This window comes from Labrus bergylta, chromosome 3, assembly GCF_963930695.1.
Source record: "Labrus bergylta chromosome 3, fLabBer1.1, whole genome shotgun sequence".
In the NCBI taxonomy this organism is placed as follows: Eukaryota; Metazoa; Chordata; class Actinopteri; order Labriformes; family Labridae; genus Labrus; species Labrus bergylta.
In genome coordinates this window covers 1,359,531-1,381,543 of record NC_089197.1, presented here as the reverse complement: position 1 = coordinate 1,381,543, position 22,013 = coordinate 1,359,531, and the positions used below count along the sequence as shown (strand labels likewise).

Below are 22,013 nucleotides of genomic sequence, written 5' to 3'. Positions count from 1 at the left end.
AGAAACGACCCAGTACCTAGGACCTCTATCCTCGTCGCCATGGTATCCAACCAGGTATTGTTATCCTTTGATTTACACAAAAATCGTATCAAAGTTTGAAAATGTTGTGGCAATCAGAGCTAACGTCCCGCTTCACTTCAGGAAAAGATGTTGTTGAATCAAACTTTATTGAGATATTATCAACAGACATGCCTCCACTCAACACTCCCTATACTCAGTTTATCACTCTGCTCGCATGGCGTTTTCACATCAGGCATGATTGTTTCTTACCGTGCCCGAGCTCAATTCCTACCCCTAGTGTGAAACCACCTTTAGATTGATAACCTGAGACCCCTGTAGATAGACGCTCAGAGAGGTAGATAACATTAAACACAGGGTTCAATCTGCATCTTTTCTGCACATGAATTCAGAGTCTGCAGGACCTGATGTTAACATCTGGAGTGTTCTGATTTTTGTTTGCAGTATGAATATTGTCCATTAGCATTCGAGGTGGCCTCTGGCTGTACGCAGGAAAACCAGATCAAACAGACAGAAGGCTAGCCGCTGTAATTTAATCCTGGGACCCATCTGACGACGATTTACTTTAATAGTTTAATTAATGGCTTTAAACATTAATCCGTATGCAGGTGCAGCCAACAATCTGCTCTGAGACGTCACCTCTCGCTCCTTAAGCTGCAGGTCAGACTGTAAACAAACCAAACGTGCAAAAAGGAAAACCCAGGCCGGACAGCTGGCGACACCAGAAGACCCGGAGAGACGGCCCCTCGCTCCTGGAGACAGAGTCGTCGTCCCATGATAGCAGATGGGTGCTGAGATTTAGTCTTAAATAACATATCAGGCAGTTTAAGGGTGCAAGAACAAGAGGTAACCGTGCTCAGGCCCGGTTAGTCCTGGAGCAGTGTGAGTGCAGGCCAGCAGGGCAATCGGGCTTTAGCACCATACGGGACAAGTAGGCCAAGATTGAGTGCGTCCTAAAATGCGTCTCCACCACAGAGGTCAGTGTGTGGATCATGAGGTAGGATGAGGCCTCAGAATAATCTTCTATAATGACGTACATTCAGGATGTTAAAGAACGTCTACTCACTGCTTAGCATTTTGTTTTTAGATTGCTTTAATTTCTCTGCAGAAGAGACTCTAAACAGCAGATAACTACATCTGAGCAAGACATCAATTTCATGCAATACACAGCTGTAATTATAGTCAGATCCACTCATGCTTTAATAATGGGGCAGTGATGATATAGGCTCTAATTTGCACATTCGCACAGTGGTCGTTTTTCTCTTCTTTCCTGCTTTCCATGCAGCTGCAGCTTTGTTGCCTCGAGCCTGGATTATGTCTTTAACTTCTTCCTGTTTTTTTATGATATCGCAGTTTGCTCCAAGATTCACAAAATATTCATGTTTGTTCATGTTTTGGGGATTGCCATGCTCTGAGAACGAGGCCCCTCTTTTTAAGACGCTCTTGGAAACCCAAGTTTCCCCGAGTGACTGCTTAGGGAGGTTGTTTTTGAGTAGGTGAAACCGGACCGCAGGACCATATCTGAGGTGTAAGGAAGCACAAGGTGACAGTGAAGCAGTCAGCAAACCCTACATCTACCACGTTTTAAAGTCAGCTAGCATGCCTGAGAACGGATCCCTCCTCTGAAAGCTGGCAGGCGGGAGTTCGAGCAGGGCGCTGCATATTTGTAGCGCCGGGGGAATCTAAACTGTACCCAGTAAAAACACATCTGGTTTAAAAATAAAAGAGCGTGCTGCTGTGTGTTTTGCAGGGGGGAGGCGGGGCCTGGAGCGCAGACGGCCGGAGAAGGTTCCACAGCGCTGAGGGATGACTGCCATGACTGACTGAACGACTGTTTTCAGCCAGGTATGTGCACACAAAGTTTTCACCCTGAGGGGCGGCTGGCAGCAGACCTGAGGGCAAGTCTCTGAAGCACAGAAGGTAGCACTGAAGTCGACCATAACAGGATAAGAGCAAACATACCAACTGTCACACTGTGACCTAACTGCTACACAGGATCTATTTCAGATTACATTTTTATGTTTTAAGACAAATTATTCTTTCACTGAACTCCAGAGGTCACAGAGCAGGGCCGACGGGAGCTAACAGGGACGGGGATTTGCTGAGAAACAGTCCTGAATGTGAAACTACATCCCCCATGGTTTAGGGACTGACTGGTTAAAGAAAAAGAGCCGGTCAGGTTTATCTTTTGACTGGATTTCATCACGTTGCATAACTTGTAGGGTAAAACGAAGAGAGAGCATGCTGCTGGGATGTCGATGCAGGAGATCGTTATTTGTATTTTCCTGTTTCCATATCAACCAGTGTAAAGAAGTCTCAGAACAGGCTGTTTCTGTGTCTGTACCTTTAAATATGTAAATGAGCTGTGTCTGACCACGCCCCCTCTCTGGAAGGGCTTGGGTGTACTCGATCTTTCTCGCTCCATGTCCTATTGTTTACGATGAGAAGGCAGACTCAGAGGGCAGAACAAACACCTAGCTGTGGGTGTGTCACCCACCTGGGGGAGGGGTTACTGCCCTTTGTGATGTCATTAAGGGAAAATCTCCAAACGGCCTGTTTGAGCACACATTTTCTGAAAAGTGGAGCAGGCAGAAGACGGAGAGGATGGACTTTTCTCATCATTGTCCGTTTGTAGACGGTCTAGAGACACATGTTAGAGTTAGGGAAGAGGATTTTGCATAAAGTTTTGACCTAGTTTAAACACTCACATAGTGTTACAATGCTGTTGATAACTGCATCGACTTCTAAAGAGGAAGAAGTCTTAAAATCAAGACGATCAAAAAGTGGTTAATCAAAGTCAACATGACACGACTTCCAGCTAAGATGCTGACTCAAAACTGAACGATTTCCTTTCCTGCCTGATGAGTATTAACGACAATCCAAACTCTTTAACCGCTGACCTTCGGTGCGTCATGGTGATCGTCTCCCCGTCTGCCGGGTTTTGTGACATCCAGAATGAGACAGGGAGGTACTGAGAGGAATGTATCTATGAAGTGGATCGCTCTGCTTTATGTAACACCTCTCTTTAGCCCATTGTCACTTTCTAAACGTGTTCCTGATGTCACCTCCTCTTCTCACCCGACGATGAAATAGCTAGGATAACTGTGTGTGTGTGTGTGTGTGTGTGTGTGTGTGTGTGTGTGAGAGAGAGAGAGTACAGAGGAGGACTGAGCGAGTGGGCGAGGGAGGGAGAGATATGATGGTGTGGGAAAAAGGCTGCTCTGGGCTAACGGTTTCCTCTGGCCTCAGATGGAAACAGGCGTTCGGCCAAATGACTTCATTCCAACCAGCGTTTCACATCCCAGCATCTCTCCGGGCCCGGAGTCACACAGCACATCATCAGTCTACTCACTAAGTACAGTGACTGTGAATAAAGGCTCTATAGTAACAAACACAGCGCCACACGTTCAGATTATTCACCGTTTTATGATCAGCAGTTGACAGAGAGCTGCATCCCTTTATTCCTCAGTCACTTTGATTCTCTCTCAATATTATTCAGGCCACTATCTCAGCGCTTTAAAGTCAGGGTTGGTCATTTCCTCCAGATCCACTTCTTCAGATTCTGTTGGAAATTGTCTTTAGGTCCTGACAGAAATGAATAACTCATGTTCTCTGAAAAAGGAACAAAGAGAATCCATCATCTGTATCAGTTTGTAAGTCTGTAAAAACTTCAACCAATGTCTGCCACGAGGTACCAATCTGATGAACCAATCAGACGCCTCCCTGTCTCCCTAGCCCACACTCAAAGTGCGTCACCGTAGTTTCTACACAATGTAAGAGATGAGCTGAGGTCCGCTTCTGCAGCAATGGCGCTCGTGCATGTAAGTGAGGGGGCGTGGCTTACGAGGGAGCACGGGGGGGGGGGGGGGGGTTGGGGTGCAGACGGAGCACTGAGGGAATGCTACTTTCAAAATCATGCTAGTTTTAGAAAATGACCAACCCTGCCTTTAAGAGGTGTGGAGTTCTCAAGTGTCTAAAGTGAGGTTTTTGTTTATTGTAATTCATGCTCGAATGATATGAGATTTTTGGACCCATATCAGTCAGGCCCGAGTGTAATCCATACAGCGCCCTCTGCTGGTGACAGAGAACTGCTGGTGTAACACAATTAAACTCAAATGAAATTATATCTGACCCTAACCCATATCAGAGGTTAAATTAGCTGATAGTCACTTGATCTGCTGATATTGGCTGGCTGATTTATCTGTCGGGCTCTAAAGGACACAGATCCAAAATGATGATGAGCAACTTCCAGATGCATCTTCACAGATTTAACCCTCATGGTTACCGCATGGCGCTTTTAGCTCTACACTAACACGATCTGCAAACACACAACAATAAAAGAACCAACAGGTGTCATTCTGTCTGTTTTTACAATCTCACCTGAACAAGTTTGATACTTCAAACGACCCTCTCATTCTTACTCGCCAAACCCTCGAAGGCCTTCAGACTTAGAAATGTCCCTCTTTGCTTCCTGTCCTTCCTTCCTTTCCTTCTTTCTTATATGTAATGTTTTTGCTCATTTGTTTAATCCCTGCCGCCTGATTACCTCACTGTTTATGTTTTGCGTTCTTTGCAGCGTCTTGCACCGGTTTCACCTTTTTTTCACAATTTTTTAAAAAAAGCACATTTAAGTAACAACATCTGTTCCATTGATCCCACACGCTCTTATGAACTGAACTTCCTGCAGTGCTCAAAACAAGTAGAATCGTTGGTTTGTTAGCTTCTCCATCTCTGTGTTTAAGACGGAAAAGAAACTACTTGTGAATTATCCGAAAACAGTCAAACAACTAACGCTGCTGTCGCCAAGCCAACAGAAGAACCCGAGGTAGAATGAGTGGAAAAAGGCCTGAAGCGCTCTGCTCCGTCTGTGCAGAATCATAACCGGTGAAGATCCAGTTCAGAAAAGATTCACATGCAGAGTGATGGTGAAGCAGCAGGAGCTCCAGGTGTGATGAGATATTTGAAGAACATAATCAGTCTTCTATTTTTAGGTTTATAGTTTGGGAGGTAAGTGCCGACGTTTCTGACCAGAGAATCCAGGAAAGTCCTTAAACCGCCTGAGCCTCTTTTAAGTTTCATACACAGTTTATTCCACTGAGAGGGACAGAGTGCAGCAAGCATCCACAAACCCGCACTCCACCCCGAAATAATCAGCACTCTGAGAGCGTGGAGGGCCACTATCAACAAGCATGCAATCATCTCCCAGGGTGCAACACTGCAAAAAGCCATCACAACACCCGCGGGCAGGCGAGTACAGGTTCTCTACAACATGCCCCGACACTTTGAGACAGTTATGATGATGATGCTCTGCCAAAAGATAAAAACTTTTTCTCCACAACTTTTTTCAGAGAAAAGTGAGAGCAGTCCTTCAGGAGCAGTCTGTCGGAGGGATCTAAAGCTTTTTAAAATCACCTCCCAGAGCTCTCATCTAATGACTTCACTAATTAACTCTGACCTCCCTTTTATGATTTCAGTACAGCGTTTTATTTCTCACTTTACTTTTATTGCGTTTGCTGTTATCTTTAATCTGTTTAAAGCACTTAACAACCGTGTTTGTAAAGCGCCTCTTCAAACGATGGTTATTACCAAAAAGCCCTACAAGTCTTATCGAACCAAGCTGCTTAAGTTTTTGAAAGTGCAGACGTGTTTCCTACCTTTATCAAAACCACGTCCACAGCTCTCTCTCCTTTGGCACGGAGGCTGTACCTCCGCTTGTGTCGCTCGTACATTTTCTCCCTCAAATATCCCGGAGCAGACGCTCCCAAACAGAAGGTTAAAACTCCAGCAGAAACTCTTTGGAGGAGAGCTGAAGCTGTCTGCTACGCTTCACATCTGGCCAAAGAAGCAGCATTCAACCAGACTCATGCTTAACTCCCTCCCCCTCCTCTTCCCTCCCTCCTCTTCCCTCCCTCCTCTTTATTTTCCTCTCTCTCTCTCTCTCTCTCTCTCTCTCTCTCTCTCTCTCTCTCTCTTGAGTGTGACAGACAGCAGCTGGGTATTATTACTTCACTAGTTAAACTGATTCAATCATCACACTTCCTGCTGCTGAGATCCGACCCCCCCTGCTGGCTGAGGGTGTGTAAGGCCACCTGTGAGGGCGCTCCCCCCTTCAGGGAGTGATTGCACTTTTCTCGGATGATGGATTTGGCCTGTGGCTGTGTTGAAAAACCTTCAGAGTGATGTTATGGTAGTAAATAAAAATGGCCTCACGTCTCCTTTTTTTTTTATATCAATCTAAAAAAAGGGCAGAAACAGATTGTCCAGCTTCTCTCCAGAGACCATCCTTCAGATTTTCCCAACGTGTGATTTATTACGTCCATTCCTGGGTGATGCGGCTAAAAACAGAGACATCATGCCCGTTCACATTTTACCTTTAGACTTTTATCTACCATATCACCAGTTTCAGCTCAAACACTCACACAAACCCGTTTTCTGTGATACTGGTCTCCATTCAAGTCCCATCTGTGACTTTATTATAGATCTTCTCTAAATTAGTTCTAAATAGAGATGCATGGTCACATTTCTCAGGAGAGGGCACCATTGCTCCCTTCTAAACTGCGTTCCAGTTGCAAGTCGGAAAAGCAACATGGACGCGTCCAGGAGTACCTTTGTTTTGTTAGCTAACACCAGACGATAACAACACGCTACGTGATGTTTCTGACCAAAAATAACATGAAAACACCTCCACAGAGAGAACCTGCACGATACCATCGGTCTGACTGATTTAATTACACAAAAAGTCGACTAAGCTGTTAATAAACTCAACAGTTACATCTTAAACATCCCTTTAGATGCACATAGCAGCCATGTTGGATCTGAACTAGGGCTACTTTTTTTACTCCAAGTTTCCGAGTCGTAATTATGACTTCAGGGGGCGTTCCAGTTGACACTTCCGACTGGGAACTCTGAATTTCCCATTTCCGAGATCAACTGGAACGCAGCATTGGTCTCTGTGAGTTGTTCCTGACATCAGCATCAGCGTTGATCTCAGGCCCTGCTATTAGCCGGCCAATAGCATGCAGGTGTGAATCCTGGCAGCCACAAACAAATCAAACACTCCCCTAATCCAAACTCTGACCTCCACACAGCAGCAGGGGTTTGAAGGTTCATGCAGACGCTGCAAACGAGCCATTGAACCGAATGAACCACAGAATACAACATTTGAATATTAGCCATGAAAAAATCAACAATCTCAGTCGCCTCTCTGTAGCATGAGTGAGGTTTGCAGTGAGAATATTAAGCTAGGAAGGTAGCAGGAGGTGTTGTTCTCAGATGTGCGGACACAGACTGGACCACACGTCTTCTGCCTGTATGGTAACCTAAGCACGCTTCATGATAACGTAAAGCCATGCATGTGTAGTATCACGACTTTATGTACAAGAGGTAACCGTGCTCAGGCCCGGTTAGTCCTGGAGCAGTGTGAGTGCAGACCAGTGGGGGGAGGGGGGGGGGGGGGGCATGACAGCGAAACTGAGCCCTAAGACACATACACACTAAAAACTAGCTAACTAACTCACTAACTGAAACACAAAATGATAAATGTTAAAAGTTAAAGCTGTTCTTTACCTAAACCTCTGACTTTGTCACACTCTTCTCTGAATTACAACCAGAGGGCAGAGTTTGAAACTGAAGTCAAACTTTTCTCATCAGTAACTGATTCTGTCTCTCAATCAGGATAGACCAGAATGAAACATGACCCTGATGAAGACTACAGGCTGCAACGCCTCCATCTAATTTGTTAATAAAGTTGATCTGGAGCTTCCTGACCTTCACAAATAGTCCCTCTATGTTTCATGAATTATAAGCACTGGAAGAAGGTGAGCGTCTAAGCCATACAAGTGAAGAAAGCAAGAGAACAGGAGAAAAGAACGACTTGGTTTGGAGCTAAGGGCGCTGTGACCGATCATATCAGTAAAGAAAAAATACTTTGAGCTTGTGCAGAAAGAGAGAAAATGTTTCCCTGAGGTTCAGTATATACAGCAGAGAAGTGGAGCCTGCATGGTAAATAATAACTGTGATTTATAGGCTACATTAAAGTATATATTATATTGTTAGGGCGGCCTTTCTGGCCCTTGGCTGTGAAGCTCAATGATGCAATGTGCTGTTTACTTTGGAAAAATGCAATATCACAGGTGAAATCTCCAGAGCTGCTGCTGCTGCTGCTGCTGCTACATTCACAGCCTTGTTATAAAACGGAGCGGTGAAGGCAGACACTCCTTACCGTCATGTTAGAAACACCACAGGTTCAGATGTTTATATCAACTCAACTCCTGTGTTTTGTTCCTGTCATACGAGTCGTCCCTTTAAAAAGAGAACTTGTCTTTAAAGGACCAATCAGTGAGCTGTGTAGAGAGTGAGATGATAAAGGTATCTTACTCTCTGATCATTAAGGAAACATGCTATGTTGAAGTGCTGGCTTCTCTGACAACAATGCAGCAGCCAGTATGTCCTCCTTCTAACTTTAGATTCTGCTCCTGAATGCTCTGGATTTGTTTGGACCAGAGAAGGTAGGCGCTTTTAAGACCCCCGCACACGGCCGTTTTGGACGCCCCTCTGTTTGCCAGATATGAGAGCAGTTATCAGGTCAACAGGTGTTGCAGCGATGGAAGCGGTCAAGAGAAGTGGTTCAGATAGAAGTGATTGTACCCGACCTAAAAAGCCTCTGCATGTTTCTAATAAGCTCCACGAGCAGAAACGTGCTCAAACTAGGATCAATATTGGAGATGCTTTTGAAAAATGGAGAGAGGTTAGAACACAGAAAGGTTTACAGACCCATGCAGAGCTGGATAAACACTGAAGCTTCAGAGTCCACCACATGGTGACCTGAGTGAGCATCCACTCTAGAGAGGAGGAGGAGGGGGGGAGACAGCTCTCTATGATGTTTAGAATCTGGACTGCAGTACCCATTTTAAACACTAGGGGTCAGAGTTACATACTGCTCCTTTAAGAGAGGGCACACAGCTGCTTAAGAAAACCTTTATATAAAAGCAAAATAAACATTTTCGGTCACAGCGTCTAAGACTACAAGTCCCTCTCTTCTTAAATTATAAATATGCACAAGATGTCACACACGCTGATTCAACAGACATTAAATTATCTGCTTCCTGAACAGCTTACATCCTGTCAGAACAGCGACATGCTCCATGTTTCTTTAATTACTTCATTAACCTAACATCTTGTTTCATGCAGCTATTCGTCGTCGCTCCGTTTAGATTCTGTTATCCAGCCTGTTGTTTTCACAGCTCTCGTTTAACACTCATCATCTTTATAACTGCTATTCACAGATAAATAATAAACTTCATCACACTGTTTGATTTTGTATTTGTCGTATTTGCTGGTCATGAAGCTTTCAACAGGATCAGATGGATCTTTAAATGTCCCCTTCATGTCAAGAGGAACAGCTCTAACGTTGGCATTGAGGCTACACCGCCCTCTGCTGGCGACCCCGGTGAACTGCATGCTGTGTGTATTATTCCCTGCAGTCTGACATCTGGCATTGAGAACAAACCACTGACCTAAACCGCAGCCCAGGAATAAGCAGAGCCACTGCAGGCTGAAGCTGCTGAGGAATCTGTTAGTCAGCAACACTTAGTCTGCTGAACATCACGTCCATGTGCTGCGAGCTGAGACACGAGCTGAACAACATGAGGCACATCGTGAAGTGTGTTTAGAGGTACTACGTCCTGCTGAATGTCTGCAGCACTCACCAAATATACAAAAACAAACAAAGAAAACAGACAAGGCTGCAAGTCTCAAATTTAAAAAAAACTTACTAGGAGGAAAAAATCCACCTAAGCTTTCTGCAGATCTTCAGTTTGCACATGAAGCTGCTCATCAGAACACAGTCTGCAAGAAAAGAAAGAAATGTGCATTCTCTGGTTCTGCCAAGCCCGCTAAGAAGACATGGGATAATAAGAGAAACATTCAATAATAAAATGTGTTTTAGGTTTACACCAGAGCTCGCAATCACAACAGAGCTGGCTACAGATTCTGAGATAAAAAATACTCATGACGTATGCACAAGAACGTATCTGCCATTCTGTCTCAGGAGCCGCTTGACGGGCTTTTGCTCATCTCTGTGAGCCGGAGGTTTCTCAAAGAGTTTCAACACTTTCAGGCCATGTTCTTAAAGGAAGAGTCAGTATCTGTCTGTAAACACAACATTCAAACATGGCCCCTCCTCCTCTAGAAACTCACCCTCACTGCAGGTCACAGTGTGTACGTTTACTGTTTGTAGCTACACTGCAAGCTAACGCACGCTAGCACAAGCTAACCTCCGGTGTTCATCACCTTCCTGTCCAACAGGAAGTAGACCAACTCCACGTCCACGGGTAAAAGACAACACAAGGTTCACCCTCGTTTTAGAACGATCTTTATCCACTTGGTGTTTCTCCTCACTCTCATTATATTTTCTCTTCTTTGCTGCTACGTCCTCGTCCGTCATATTCACCGCTTTGAATCTCGTCCAATCACTGAACTGTATCCACTCCTAAACTCACCTGCTGCGCTGTCATTGGCTGGAGGAAACACACCAGCTCCGCCCACAAACGTCCCGAGTCAACCAGAACAAATCAGAACAGTAAAATCCAGTGAGAGGACAGAGTCTCTGCAGACACAGTCACCACCACACATGTACGGAGGCCCAGAAGGGACAATGGATCAGCTTCACTTTAGGAGAAGACTGTGTTTTATTTTGAAGGAACCAGCCAGCTTCACTTTAGGAGAAGTCTGGATTTTATTTTGAAGGAACCAGCCAGCTTCACTTTAGGAGAAGTCTGGATTTTATTTTGAAGGAACCAGCCAGCTTTACTTTAGGAGAAGTCTGAGTTTTATTTTGAAGGAACCAGCCAGCTTCACTTTAGGAGAAGTCTGAGTTTTATTTTGAAGGAGACAGCTGCTGACTCTGTCTTTAAGGAACATTTAACTTAAGAGTTCAGATTCATTCTACTGAACACAAACTGCACGTTTCCTTTCTGTGCGCTGATGAAAAGTGGAACTCCTCCCCTTCATCTGAAGAAGCGTGCCTGTTCAAAACTGAGGCTCCGGCCCGCCGTGCAAACAGGATGCAGAATGACATCATCGATTAGCCTCGTTGTTTTACCAAAGTGAGTAAGAGTCACACGCAGCGCTGCATGCTGCACACTATCAAAGAGCTGCATTCAGACTCGGAGGATGACGAGCTTCGTTCTTGGAAACAAGCGGCCAATCAGACTGTGAAGTCGCCGTGTCTCACGCTCGACGTCTTCACTCCTAACGTTATTTAACGCTTCATCTTTGACCCTCCACTGGTGAACTAAGGCCTGTTGTGGATGTCTGTTGGAATGTTTACATCTGTGTTGATGGAAGGACAAACTAAAGAAGGACAAACTGAGCTTCAGCAGCGAGCTCCATGACTTGGATCCAGACTTTGGATTTGATGTGTTTGTCTTCCACTTCCTGTCAGAAGTCCATCCTGCACACTTTTGTTTTCTCGTTCTAAACAAACCCTGCTGATCTGTTTTGTTAGCCTCGGTAGCATCAGAGCGCTCCTTGCTGACTGGATCTCTCTAAATCAGGGGCGGGCAACTTTGGTCACAGCAAGGGCCACAGTCATTAAATTCCCGCTGCCAGGGGGCCAAATTGTAGGATACAAAAACAATTATATCTCAAATGTAACTCAACATACACCAGTGATCAAATATTATCATCAACATATTTCTGGTTTTCATGATTTCATGGCACATTTTGTCATGTTTTCCTTCCAGTTTCCAATTAATTGATTTGTAAAAATTGACCTGAGGGCCACGTGGAGGGTTGATGGGGGCCGCACGTGGCCCCTGGGCTGCCAGTTACCCACCCCTGATCTAAATGAATCAGACTCACAGACATTTGGCCTTATCGTGGTGGAGAAAGCACCGATGGAACTAAAAGTGTTGGAATGCAGCCATTAAGAAATGTAAAGCGTAAAACCGGTGTTTGTCAAGTCGAGGTATCTGCAGAGGAAATGATCTGCAGTCACTCGACTCAGAGGCTGCTGCTGGTCGACAAAGGTTACTGAGGGTGTTTCACTTGTTGGGCAAACAATGACTCATCTCTGACTCGTGTAAATCAAACACACGTCGACAGCTGAACACACCTCCACATCCAACACTTTGATCTTACCGTGGTTACTGCGTCTGTTTCCTCGACTGGAACGCTTTCATCGTCTGCTGCCGTCTGTTCGCACACGATCGCCTCTGAAGAAAATCAAAAAACAACAACACAATGAGAGCAAATCCTCAAATCTTAACAAATACAGAGAGTGAGTTACACATGTTCAGAGTGAGAGGAGCAGAGGGTCGCTCGTGTCAGCACTTTTTATTTCTTTTCTTTAGATTTATATTTGGTCTTTTTGTGCCTTTAATGGAGAGATAGTTCAGTGGACAGAGTCGGAAATCAAAGAGAGAGAGAGAGAGAGAGAGAGAGAGAGGGGAATGACATGCAGGAAAGTAGTCACAGGTGGGATTTGAACCTGGGCTGCCCGCCTGGAAGACTACAGCCTCTGTACATGGGGAGTGCGCACTAACCACTGCGCCACCAGCACCCCAGTGTCGGGACTTTTTATGTACTTTTTATAAAAAAAAAAAAAACATTTCCCAAAAGTTTTATGTAATATGGTCTAAATGGACTGATGCGTAAAACCTGTAAGATTGGACTTTTTGTTTGTGAATTGTGAAAACCTACACTCTTGTTTTTCTTTTTGCTTGATTCAGAAACAGTAAGCTCTCCGGTTCTGTGGTTCACATGTTGCAGTAAATAATCGATTTATAAGAAAAATACTTTTTTTAGGGCAGCATTATGGACAAAGACACTCAGACTTTGTGCACCCGTCTTTCCCAAGTCCCGGCTGAAAGGGGGACAAACAATGGACAAATACCTCTAAGAGGATCAAGGGAGTATGTTAAATAATGAAGGTTATGTGCAATGTAAATTATACTGTGCTTTTCCTAATAAAAAGAAAAAAAGAACATTTCCCCGAGGCACCATGACCATTGGGATGTAAATGAATGAATCATTCTTTGATTATGAAAACAGAACCCAATCGGTGCATTGATGGCCCGGTGTCATCATCTTGAGATGGATTAAAGGAATCTTTCTCTGAAGGCGTGTTTGGGCGAGCGTGACTCAATGCTCGCTAAAGGAAGTGAGAAAGTCTCTTACTGCACATCTTTCCTCCTTTCATAATAATAACAATAATAATAATTATAATATGAATAATAATTATAATAATAACAACAATAATAATAATAATAATAATAATAATAATAATAATAACAATAATTATAATAATTATAATTATTATTATTAATAATAATAATAATAATAATAATAACAATAATTATAATTATAATAATTATAATTATTAATAATAATAATAACAATAACAATAATAATAATTATAATAATTATAATTATTATTAATAATAATAATAATAATAATAATAATAATAATAATAACAGTAATTATAATAATTATAATTATTAATAATAATAATAATAATAATAATAATAATAATAATTTATTGTTTATTTTTAATATCCTTTATTTCTTCGATCACTTCATTTTCAAACCATGAAAGGACCCGTCTCTGCTCCTCAGTGCTGACCCACTGTCAGCCGGTAAATATATCCCCGGGTTTGATAATGACACCCCACTCTGTGTGCGACCTCGCCCCTGACCTTTTCTTTATTGGACTTTGGGGTCGAGCACGTTTATTCCTGATGAGTGAAAATGAGCGGCAGACAGAGAGAGAGAGGAGTGCTGGACGTTCACTCTCACTTCCTGCTCCGCGCTCGGCATCAGCTGGCTTTGTGCATGTTTGTTTTAGAGAGAGAGCGCAGCCTTCTAGACGTGGTCACATGCTCGGGTAATGTGACCTTGCCTGCTGACATGCAGCACACTGCAGCCAGAGCCTAACACAGAACATATGAACATAGAGGGACGTGTTGTTAAAGCACACATGGCCTGAGGTACGGGAGGTTGAAGACGGTTCTGTTATGTAACGTGTCCCAGAATGTCTCCTTTTGTCCTCTCGTTCAGTGAAGCAGCAAAGTTATTGTTTTACTTTAAGGAATCAGCTACAGGACTGTTGTGACTCATCCTGCAGGTCATCAGGAACGACTCTGATTGGTCATGGTTTCAGATTCTTGTTTTTTCAAAGAGGAGAGAGCGTTTGCAGCAGCGCTACGTCTTGTCTGTGCAGCCGCTCTGAGCGCAGAAAGGCGGCGTTGTGACATCATGTGACCTCTTTTCCTAAATGTACAGATCGTATCTTGTCTCCACATCCTCCTCGCTCCGTATCTGAGGGAGAAATAAACGATCTAAAACATAGAACATGCAGTAAAAATTAACGGAGCAGTGTGGGTCATACGGCGGCTGTTGTCATGGAGACAGGACGGATGCTTCATGCAAACACTCCTGAGCGCACAGCCAGAGCTTTTCTGTCCGGGAGTCGATTCACACGGGGGGGGGGGGGGGGGGGGGGGGGTGATATAACCTTTCAGCCAGTTTTCATTCGACCATTATCTGGTTGACCTCGCTAACACGTTATCAAGCGAGAACCTGGAAGTCAAACGGTGAAAACATGGACGTCTTTACACCTCTGGGTGTTAGGGTAAACATAAACACCATCCCTCTAGCTTCTGCTGTGTTACACTTTTCTGCTGTTCGACTTCGGGGTCAAAGCCCGGCGCTGGAGGAGCGAGCTCAGAACGCCTCGGCCAGTTTGGGTCTGAGTGAGGTGTAAACGTGAGACCTCCACCTGCAGCAGTGAGCGCTGCGTGCACCTTTCTCTGCTTAACGTCTTATCGTCTTAGCCAGGACTCTCTGGAAAAAGAGATCTTGAATCTAAAAAAATATATGTTTCCTGCTAAAATAAAGGTTAGAATAAATGTAATTATCTCGGGGTGGAATTCAGTGATTCCACGCAGACTAACATGTTTTCATGCATTTTAAATCCAGATTAAGTCGCACTAACACGATAGTTTGGTACTTTTTGTGCCTTTATTTAAAGAGACAGGACGGTGGATAGAGAGACAGAGACATGTGGGAAAGAAGTGACTGGTCGGATTCAAACCCAGGCAGCCCGCTAGGAGGTCTACCGCCTCCGTACATGAGGCGTACCCACTAACCACTAGGCTACCCACGCCCCCGTCCACACCTAAGTATTAGAGCCCGACTGATTCATCTGCCAGCCGATAACGTCGGCCGATATTAGCATACCCAGTGACTATCGGTACTTTTATCGCAGATATGCACCAATATTACTATTTTTATTCACCAAAGACCATTTCATTTGAGAATCATTATACTAAACTAGAGGTTATGTTTCTGGTTGTCACCAGCAGAGGGCGCTATGGATTATAATGAGCATTATTAGCGTCATGCTCATTTCCTTTCCAGCTGAGTGACCGTCTTGTCTTCAGTATTTATCTTTTACACGAGTGTAAACACAACAAATGTGTATTTATCCATCGCTAAAGATCGAACATGGACCAAAGAAAGATATCGGCCGATTTATCGGTATCAGATTTTTTTCCCTCCCCAATATCGATATCAATAAATCGGGCGAAAAATCTCAAATCAGTCTGGCCCTACTAAATATCACAGGGACAGTGAGGGATGACCTGGACAGAAAGAAATCAAATCTAAAGAACTCTCCCAGCAGTAAATTAAAGAGAACTTCTGATCAGTCTCCCCAAAACAAATATCGATGAGCGGAGGTCAGACGAAGGTCAAACAGAGGTCAGACGGAGGTCACACTGAAAACTGACTTTTTCATTTTGTTTTGAAAATCGTGTGTTTTTCACATTTACCACTGTCATCACTGTTTTTACAAACTTACATCTCTGACCTATTTTTATAGGTATTTTTACATTCAGTTCACAAGCCTGAATAAATGTTGTATTTCATTTTTTATTTTTTTAAACCAGTAGGAATGTTAAGTTAAACCCTTGATGTATAAATCTCTTCCTATTCTGATTTTTTTAAATATTTTAAGTGCTTATTTATGTTTCTATTCTTATATTGTTTTATTTTCTTTGATAACATGCAAAAAAACAAATAACTAAATAATTTTGATAACAAAAAAAATGGAATTTCCCCTCGCGGGATTAATAAAGGATAAATTACTTATTATAATTATTATGCTGCTGTAACACCTCAATTTCCCAGATTGGGATCAATAAAGTAATTCTATTCTATTCTACTATTTCCTGTTTTTTCCTGGTTGTAACTGTTTCTAAATAAAGAGACAGATGGTCATTAACACTTTGATAAACAATAAGACTGTAAATCCTCATCAGGAGAAAAACCAAAGCAGAAAAGTCTGACTGTAAACCTGCTATAAATCACAGCAGGACGTCATGGACAAGACAAAAAAAACCTCTGTAAGCACAATTACGCTGAGCTCGATAGCATTTAGCATCGGCGAGCTGCTGTCATTAATCACATGAAGAAGAAGAGCTAATGTGATTTAGCATATTTGTTTAGGAGGAGAGACTCTGACAAACATATTGCCCTGTGATGTATGCGAGTGTGTGCAACTGAAATAAATCACTGCTTTTTCTCACCTTGACTCGCGCAGCTGTGGTTCGGCGAGGCTCCGCCCACCTCGCCGTGCACCTCGGTGTTATCGGTCGACTCGCTGTCAGCGTGAGGTTCACTCGATGCTTCAACATCTGCACCGTCTGACGTTAAGGTGACATCCTGTGACGTACTGACCTCAGGTGAATCCTCCTGTTCAGGTCGCTGAAGCACTAGCTGCACGTCTCCGCTGTTTTCAGAAGGCGCTGACGTAGATTTAACCCCTTCCTCTCCACCACATGGACCTTTGACCTCTGATGTCACATCCTCTGACGCTGTGTTCAGATCAGAGTCGCCGGCCTCTGCAGGTTCACTCTCATCAGCTGCTGGATTGTCCCCGCTCTCTGCCGACCCTTCACCCAGATGATCCTCTTTGGAGAGTTCTGGGGCGGACTCGTCGTCTGCTGCCCCCTCAGGAGACAAAGCCCCCGTTGTTTGGGGACCGGGTGATCCAGGCTCTGTGCCGGTCTGGCTGCAGGCCGTCTCAGCCGCTGAGCGATCGTTGCTGTCCCCGGGTTCTGAATTGTCCGGCTCGTCCATGATCCTGGATCCAGTCGAGTCCTCGTCCTCGTCCTCCACTCCGGCGCCGTCCTGACTGAGGTGGAATATTTCAGTTGTGGAGCTCGCGACCGATTGGAAGCTGCCGTCGTCATCACTGGAGACGGACTGTGTCAGATCACAGAGTCCTGAGCTGGGAGGGACTGCTTCAGGGGCCGGCTCAGGGGTCGGCTCAGGGGACGGCTCAGGGGACGGCTCAGGGGACGGGTCTGTGCGCGTTCCCTCCATGGAGACGTCGGCGACCTCACACTCGGCCGTGTTGTAAGGTTCATACATCGGCAGAATGGTTCTCTCGATGATGTATTCAGAAGGTTCAGCTACGTCCTCGCCATCCTGCTCCTCGTCGCTCGCTGTCCCAGGATGACGAGCAGATTGTGGAGCCGAGCCCCTCCGCTGCTCCGAGGAGGAGTAATCCCCACCAGCTGTTTCCTGGTTTTGTTCCAGGGTGTTTGTGTCTGGTGGAGGTTCCCCCTCGTGGAGGCCTTCTATCAAGAGAGGTGGAACAACAGACTCCTCCATTACATCACCGCCGTCTATCAGCGGCGGGCTGGGGGCGTCCCCCGGGGTTGATAGCGGCTCTGAAAACTCCCTCGCCTCTAAAAAGAGGCCGTCGCAGGGATCCCGGCTGAGTCTCATCTCTTCCTCCTCGATGTTCTCTCCTTCCTGACGGTAATCCTTCATTTCTGAATCGGAGGTTTCTGAGTCCTCCAGAGACGGGGACTGACCCATGACTGGATCTTTTGTGTCTCCACTGGGCGTTACTGGATCTGTCTCCTCCTCCTCCTCCTCCTCCCTCCTCTCAGCAGTGCTGTCCTCCACTTCCTGCTCTGATCTTTCCTCTCCCCCCGTGGCCTCCTCTCCCTCTCCACTATCAGTTTCCTCCGCCGGCGGTTTGATTCCCACGGCGAGGCTCTCCCCGTCTGTCTCGCTCCCTTCTCCTTCACACGCTCTCACACTCTGGGAGGAAACACCAGGCTGCTCCCTCCTCGGCCTCCTCTTGCAGTAATCTCTCCCAATGTTTGAACTGAGACACACCCAGTCCTCTGGGGGGCCGAGGCCGGACTCCCCGAGGCCGGCTCCTGACTCCTCCTGACTGCTTAAAGACAAACTCCAGGCTCCAAGTGCACAGTCAACACCGCTGCTTCCCACTGTGCACTTCTCCTCTGTTGTTGTTGTTGTTGTTGTTGTTGTTGTTGTTGTTGTGGAGAGCCGCTGTGGACAGGTCGTCTCTGTCTCTACACCGTCACAACATTCAGACGACGTGTGCAGAGAATCAAACTGCAGCTCCAGCGCAGAAACTCCCTGAGAGAGAAAAAGAAGAAGAAACTTTAGCTTTTTTTCCCCCTCAGAGAAACAGACAGAGCCGCTCTCTCGTTCTTATCAATCAGCTGCTCTGTGGTTGCATAAGGTGTTCCACCGGTTACACAAACTGAGCTTCAAGGTGAAAAAAAACGAGGGCAGTGACAAGACAAACAATCCAACAATGTCCAGCAGCAGCCCAGGTATCAGATAAGGGCCAGCGTGGGTAGAAAACGGCGTGCTGAGAGGGGCAGGGTTGGTGTGACTCACCTTGGCATGGAGATGGCAAACCAAGTGAAGCAGCAGCTCGGCGCTCCTCTGAAGGGTCGGGGGGTCGCGGCCCGGGCGGGTCCTCAGCGTCAGAGTGTGTGTGCGCAGCCTGGGGAGGTGGCAGAACACCCGGGCATCTGCGGAAACCGGCTCGCTCCCTTTGTCCGCCTCTGAGTCCGCCTCAGCCCTGACGAGAAATAAAAACAAATCATCCAGAAGGGTCTGGAGGAACGTGATTGGCTAACAGGGCAGAGCGCTGCTTTCAGGAGAAAGTTTAAACAGTGATGTCAGCTGATCTAAACTCCCACTTTTCTTTGATAGTCCACGTGCATGACTGATTTTTTTTTCTTTTCCTGAGAGTGGAGAAACTCTTCCTGAGTTTATGTTTAGTCGGGCCGAGCGGCTCAGCAGGTGAGCGACCTGAAGAGGCGTCGTTATGAGATAAAGAAGCTTGTAAATGTGCAGAAGTTCAGACACTGTGGCAACTCAACCAACGTGTTTCTTAACATCCCAGGAGTAAAACAAAACACCCTCCATTCCCCCCCAAAAGACCACTCAGAAGACCGCCCCCCCCCCGCTGCAGGTTAAAGTATGTGCAGTGTTTGTGTTAAAGGGGGAGAGGCAGATCTGCTGTTTGCGTAATGTTGGGTGGATCTCCTGATGCAGCTGAGGTCAGCAGCCGGTCTGCGAGTGACTTCACTTTTTCACGAGGGGAAATGTAATCACCACCAGCACATAAAGACGGAGCTGCACGCCGTAAAGCACATATGGTAATGAGGCGCCTCCCTAAGAGCTCGTTGTCTTTCAGCTCGTGGCGTCTGCATTTGGAGTTAAGTGAAAACTATTCTGCAGCCGATAAGGAGAGTCGCTTAAAAGACACCAGAAAAGGGGGTGGGGTGGGGCGGTGGGGTGGGGGTGCGTTCCCACTTCAAGCTGTGTCTCAGGACGTTTGCCAAAAACCTGTTGTTGTTTTTCCCCTCTCCGGTTTTTAATGTTTGACTTTAAAACGATGAACAGAATGTGACCTCACTGATCACTCAGGATAAAACCTGACAAGAGCAAATACAAGACAAGTGTGTGTGTGTGTGTGTGTGTGTGTGTGTGTGTGTGTGTGTGTGTGTGTGTGTGTGTGTGTGTGGATGAGATGTTCAATGGCTCAGGATTGGTCACTGAATCTTTTGTCTCTCTGGATTCTCTTGAAACAAAAGGCGACAGACAGACGGAACACAAACTTTCAATTTGTCTCCAACAATCCCGCCGCAGCTTCAAAAAGCCTCGGCTAACCTCGGCTAACCTCGGCTAACCTCGCCACACCGGATCTCTGCGGTGATGTTCTTTGGAATCTCCTTTTGTTCTGTGGAGATATCAGAGGAACAAGGCGAGCCTCTGACACGAGGCCAACGTCCACAGACTGAGCTCATGTTGCTTTGTTTACATTTGTTTTTCAACTTCATGAATCTATACTACTGATAGAAGCAACCTATCCGGGTACTTTCCCCTTCACTGGAAGCCCCGCCCCCTTCTGGAGTTAAAGCTGTACGTCTGGTTTGAGCAAACACAACAATGATCCTCCATGTTGCTAAGTCATTCCTGGAACGTGTTGTGACATCATTCCCAGCTCCTACCTGACGTCTGATGGAAATGAAACGCACGCATTGTTTTCACCCTAATGGCGGCTTGTTCACTGCTCGGTGCTTACTCTGTAAGGAGCTGGAGAAGGCGTTCGTTTCCACGCTGAGCCGCGATGTCGGAGGGGGTGTGGCCTTGTCTGTTGGCCAATCGCAGGGCCTCTCTGGCTCCGGATCGCCGCAGCAGGAAGTGCGTGACCCGATAGAGACCTCTTCGAGCTGAGAAATGCAGCAGGGTCTCCTGAGGGTCCAGGTCTGAAAACAGAGAGAGAGAGAGAGAGAGAGAGAGAGAGAGAGAGAGAGAGAGAGAGAGAGAGAGAAAAGAATAAATCCATTGCTGCAGAAAGAGTCAGAGACAGAAGAATGCAGAAGTTCAGGGCAGCCAATTTGTGGTGCAGAAGCCGACATACCATCACTTCCTGCAGCTCGGCAACGCCGCAGAGCAGGCTAATTAAACCAGTACAGGATGCAGAGAGAGCCAGTCAACTAAAGACCTTTACACCATGACTCTGTCTTCAACATGCACTGTACATCTCTGAGAGCAAACAAACAAGCTGGGATTGGTTTTTAAATTAAGATTTCAGACGTGAGGACATACTGATTGGACACACAGCTTCTGACAGGAAGTGACCAGAGGCTGAGCACAACATCCACAGATGTCTTTAAGAGTTTGTAATTATCATCAAAACCAACATAAACAAGTTAGTAGGTGTTCATAAAGAGCTGGGTCTTTAGCTTTTTCTTAAAGGTGCAGAGTGACTCTGCAGATCAAATTAAAGTTTAGTTCATTCCACCACCGGGGGGCGACAGAGGAGAAGAGTCTAGTCAGAGACTTAGGACCCTGTTGTGAAGGTTGGATCAGAAGCCTTTCATTGGCAGAGCGTAGTGGGGGGGAGGGAGTGTAGACCTGGATCAGAGAGTTGAAGTAAGGAGGAGACGTTATCGTAAGCGAGCAGCAGAGTTTTAAATTCGATACGAGCAGTAACTGGGAGCCAGTGGAGGGAGAGGAACAGAGGAGTGACATGTGCTGATGTTTCAGGGAGGATGAAGACGAGTCGCTCTGTGATAGTTCACAGAGCTGAAACAATATGTCGAGCTTCAATAAGTAACGATATTAAAACGACCACAGCAAAGAGGACTCTATGAAGGAGCATGTGACCACTTCAAAGTTCACCATTTCATATCACAGAGGAATCGCTTAATGAAAGATCCTTATTGACACCATAGAACACACACACACACACACACACACACACACACACACACACACACACACACACACACACACACACACACACACACACACACACACACACACACACACACACACACACACACACACACACACACACACACACACACACACACACACACACACACAGAGAGACAGGTGTTCAGAGATTCTCCCTTCACAGGAACAGTTTTAATGATCGTGGATTATTTCAGAGATCTGACTCTAAACTCTCTCTTTATTATTAAAACACATCCTCGGTTTTGCAGGAGTTGCTCAATACTTTCCGTGCACATTAACATGATTTACAGTTGTTGCTTTCACAGGACAAAAGATAAAGAGAACGCTCGCTGGAAACTGAATCGTAAAGTTTAACAAACGTTATTTCACAACAGCACAAAGCGAT

The 22,013-nt window shown here is 45.5% G+C and overlaps 1 protein-coding gene across 4 annotated transcripts in view; it reads right to left on the bottom strand.

The window, feature by feature from the left end:
* LOC110000872 (A-kinase anchor protein 13) overlaps positions 1-22,013 on the bottom strand; it is a 124,644-nt gene that overhangs the window by 63,780 nt on the left and 38,851 nt on the right. For all 4 annotated transcript variants that reach the window (XM_065952438.1, XM_065952439.1, XM_065952440.1 and 1 more), the window contains exons 6-9: positions 20,448-20,631; positions 18,749-18,935; positions 16,609-18,481; positions 12,160-12,233 (exon numbers count right to left, since the gene is read on the bottom strand). In XM_065952438.1, the coding sequence (XP_065808510.1) occupies positions 12,160-12,233; positions 16,609-18,481; positions 18,749-18,935; positions 20,448-20,631 (2,318 nt within the window). The remainder of the gene's footprint in view (positions 1-12,159; positions 12,234-16,608; positions 18,482-18,748; positions 18,936-20,447; positions 20,632-22,013) is intronic.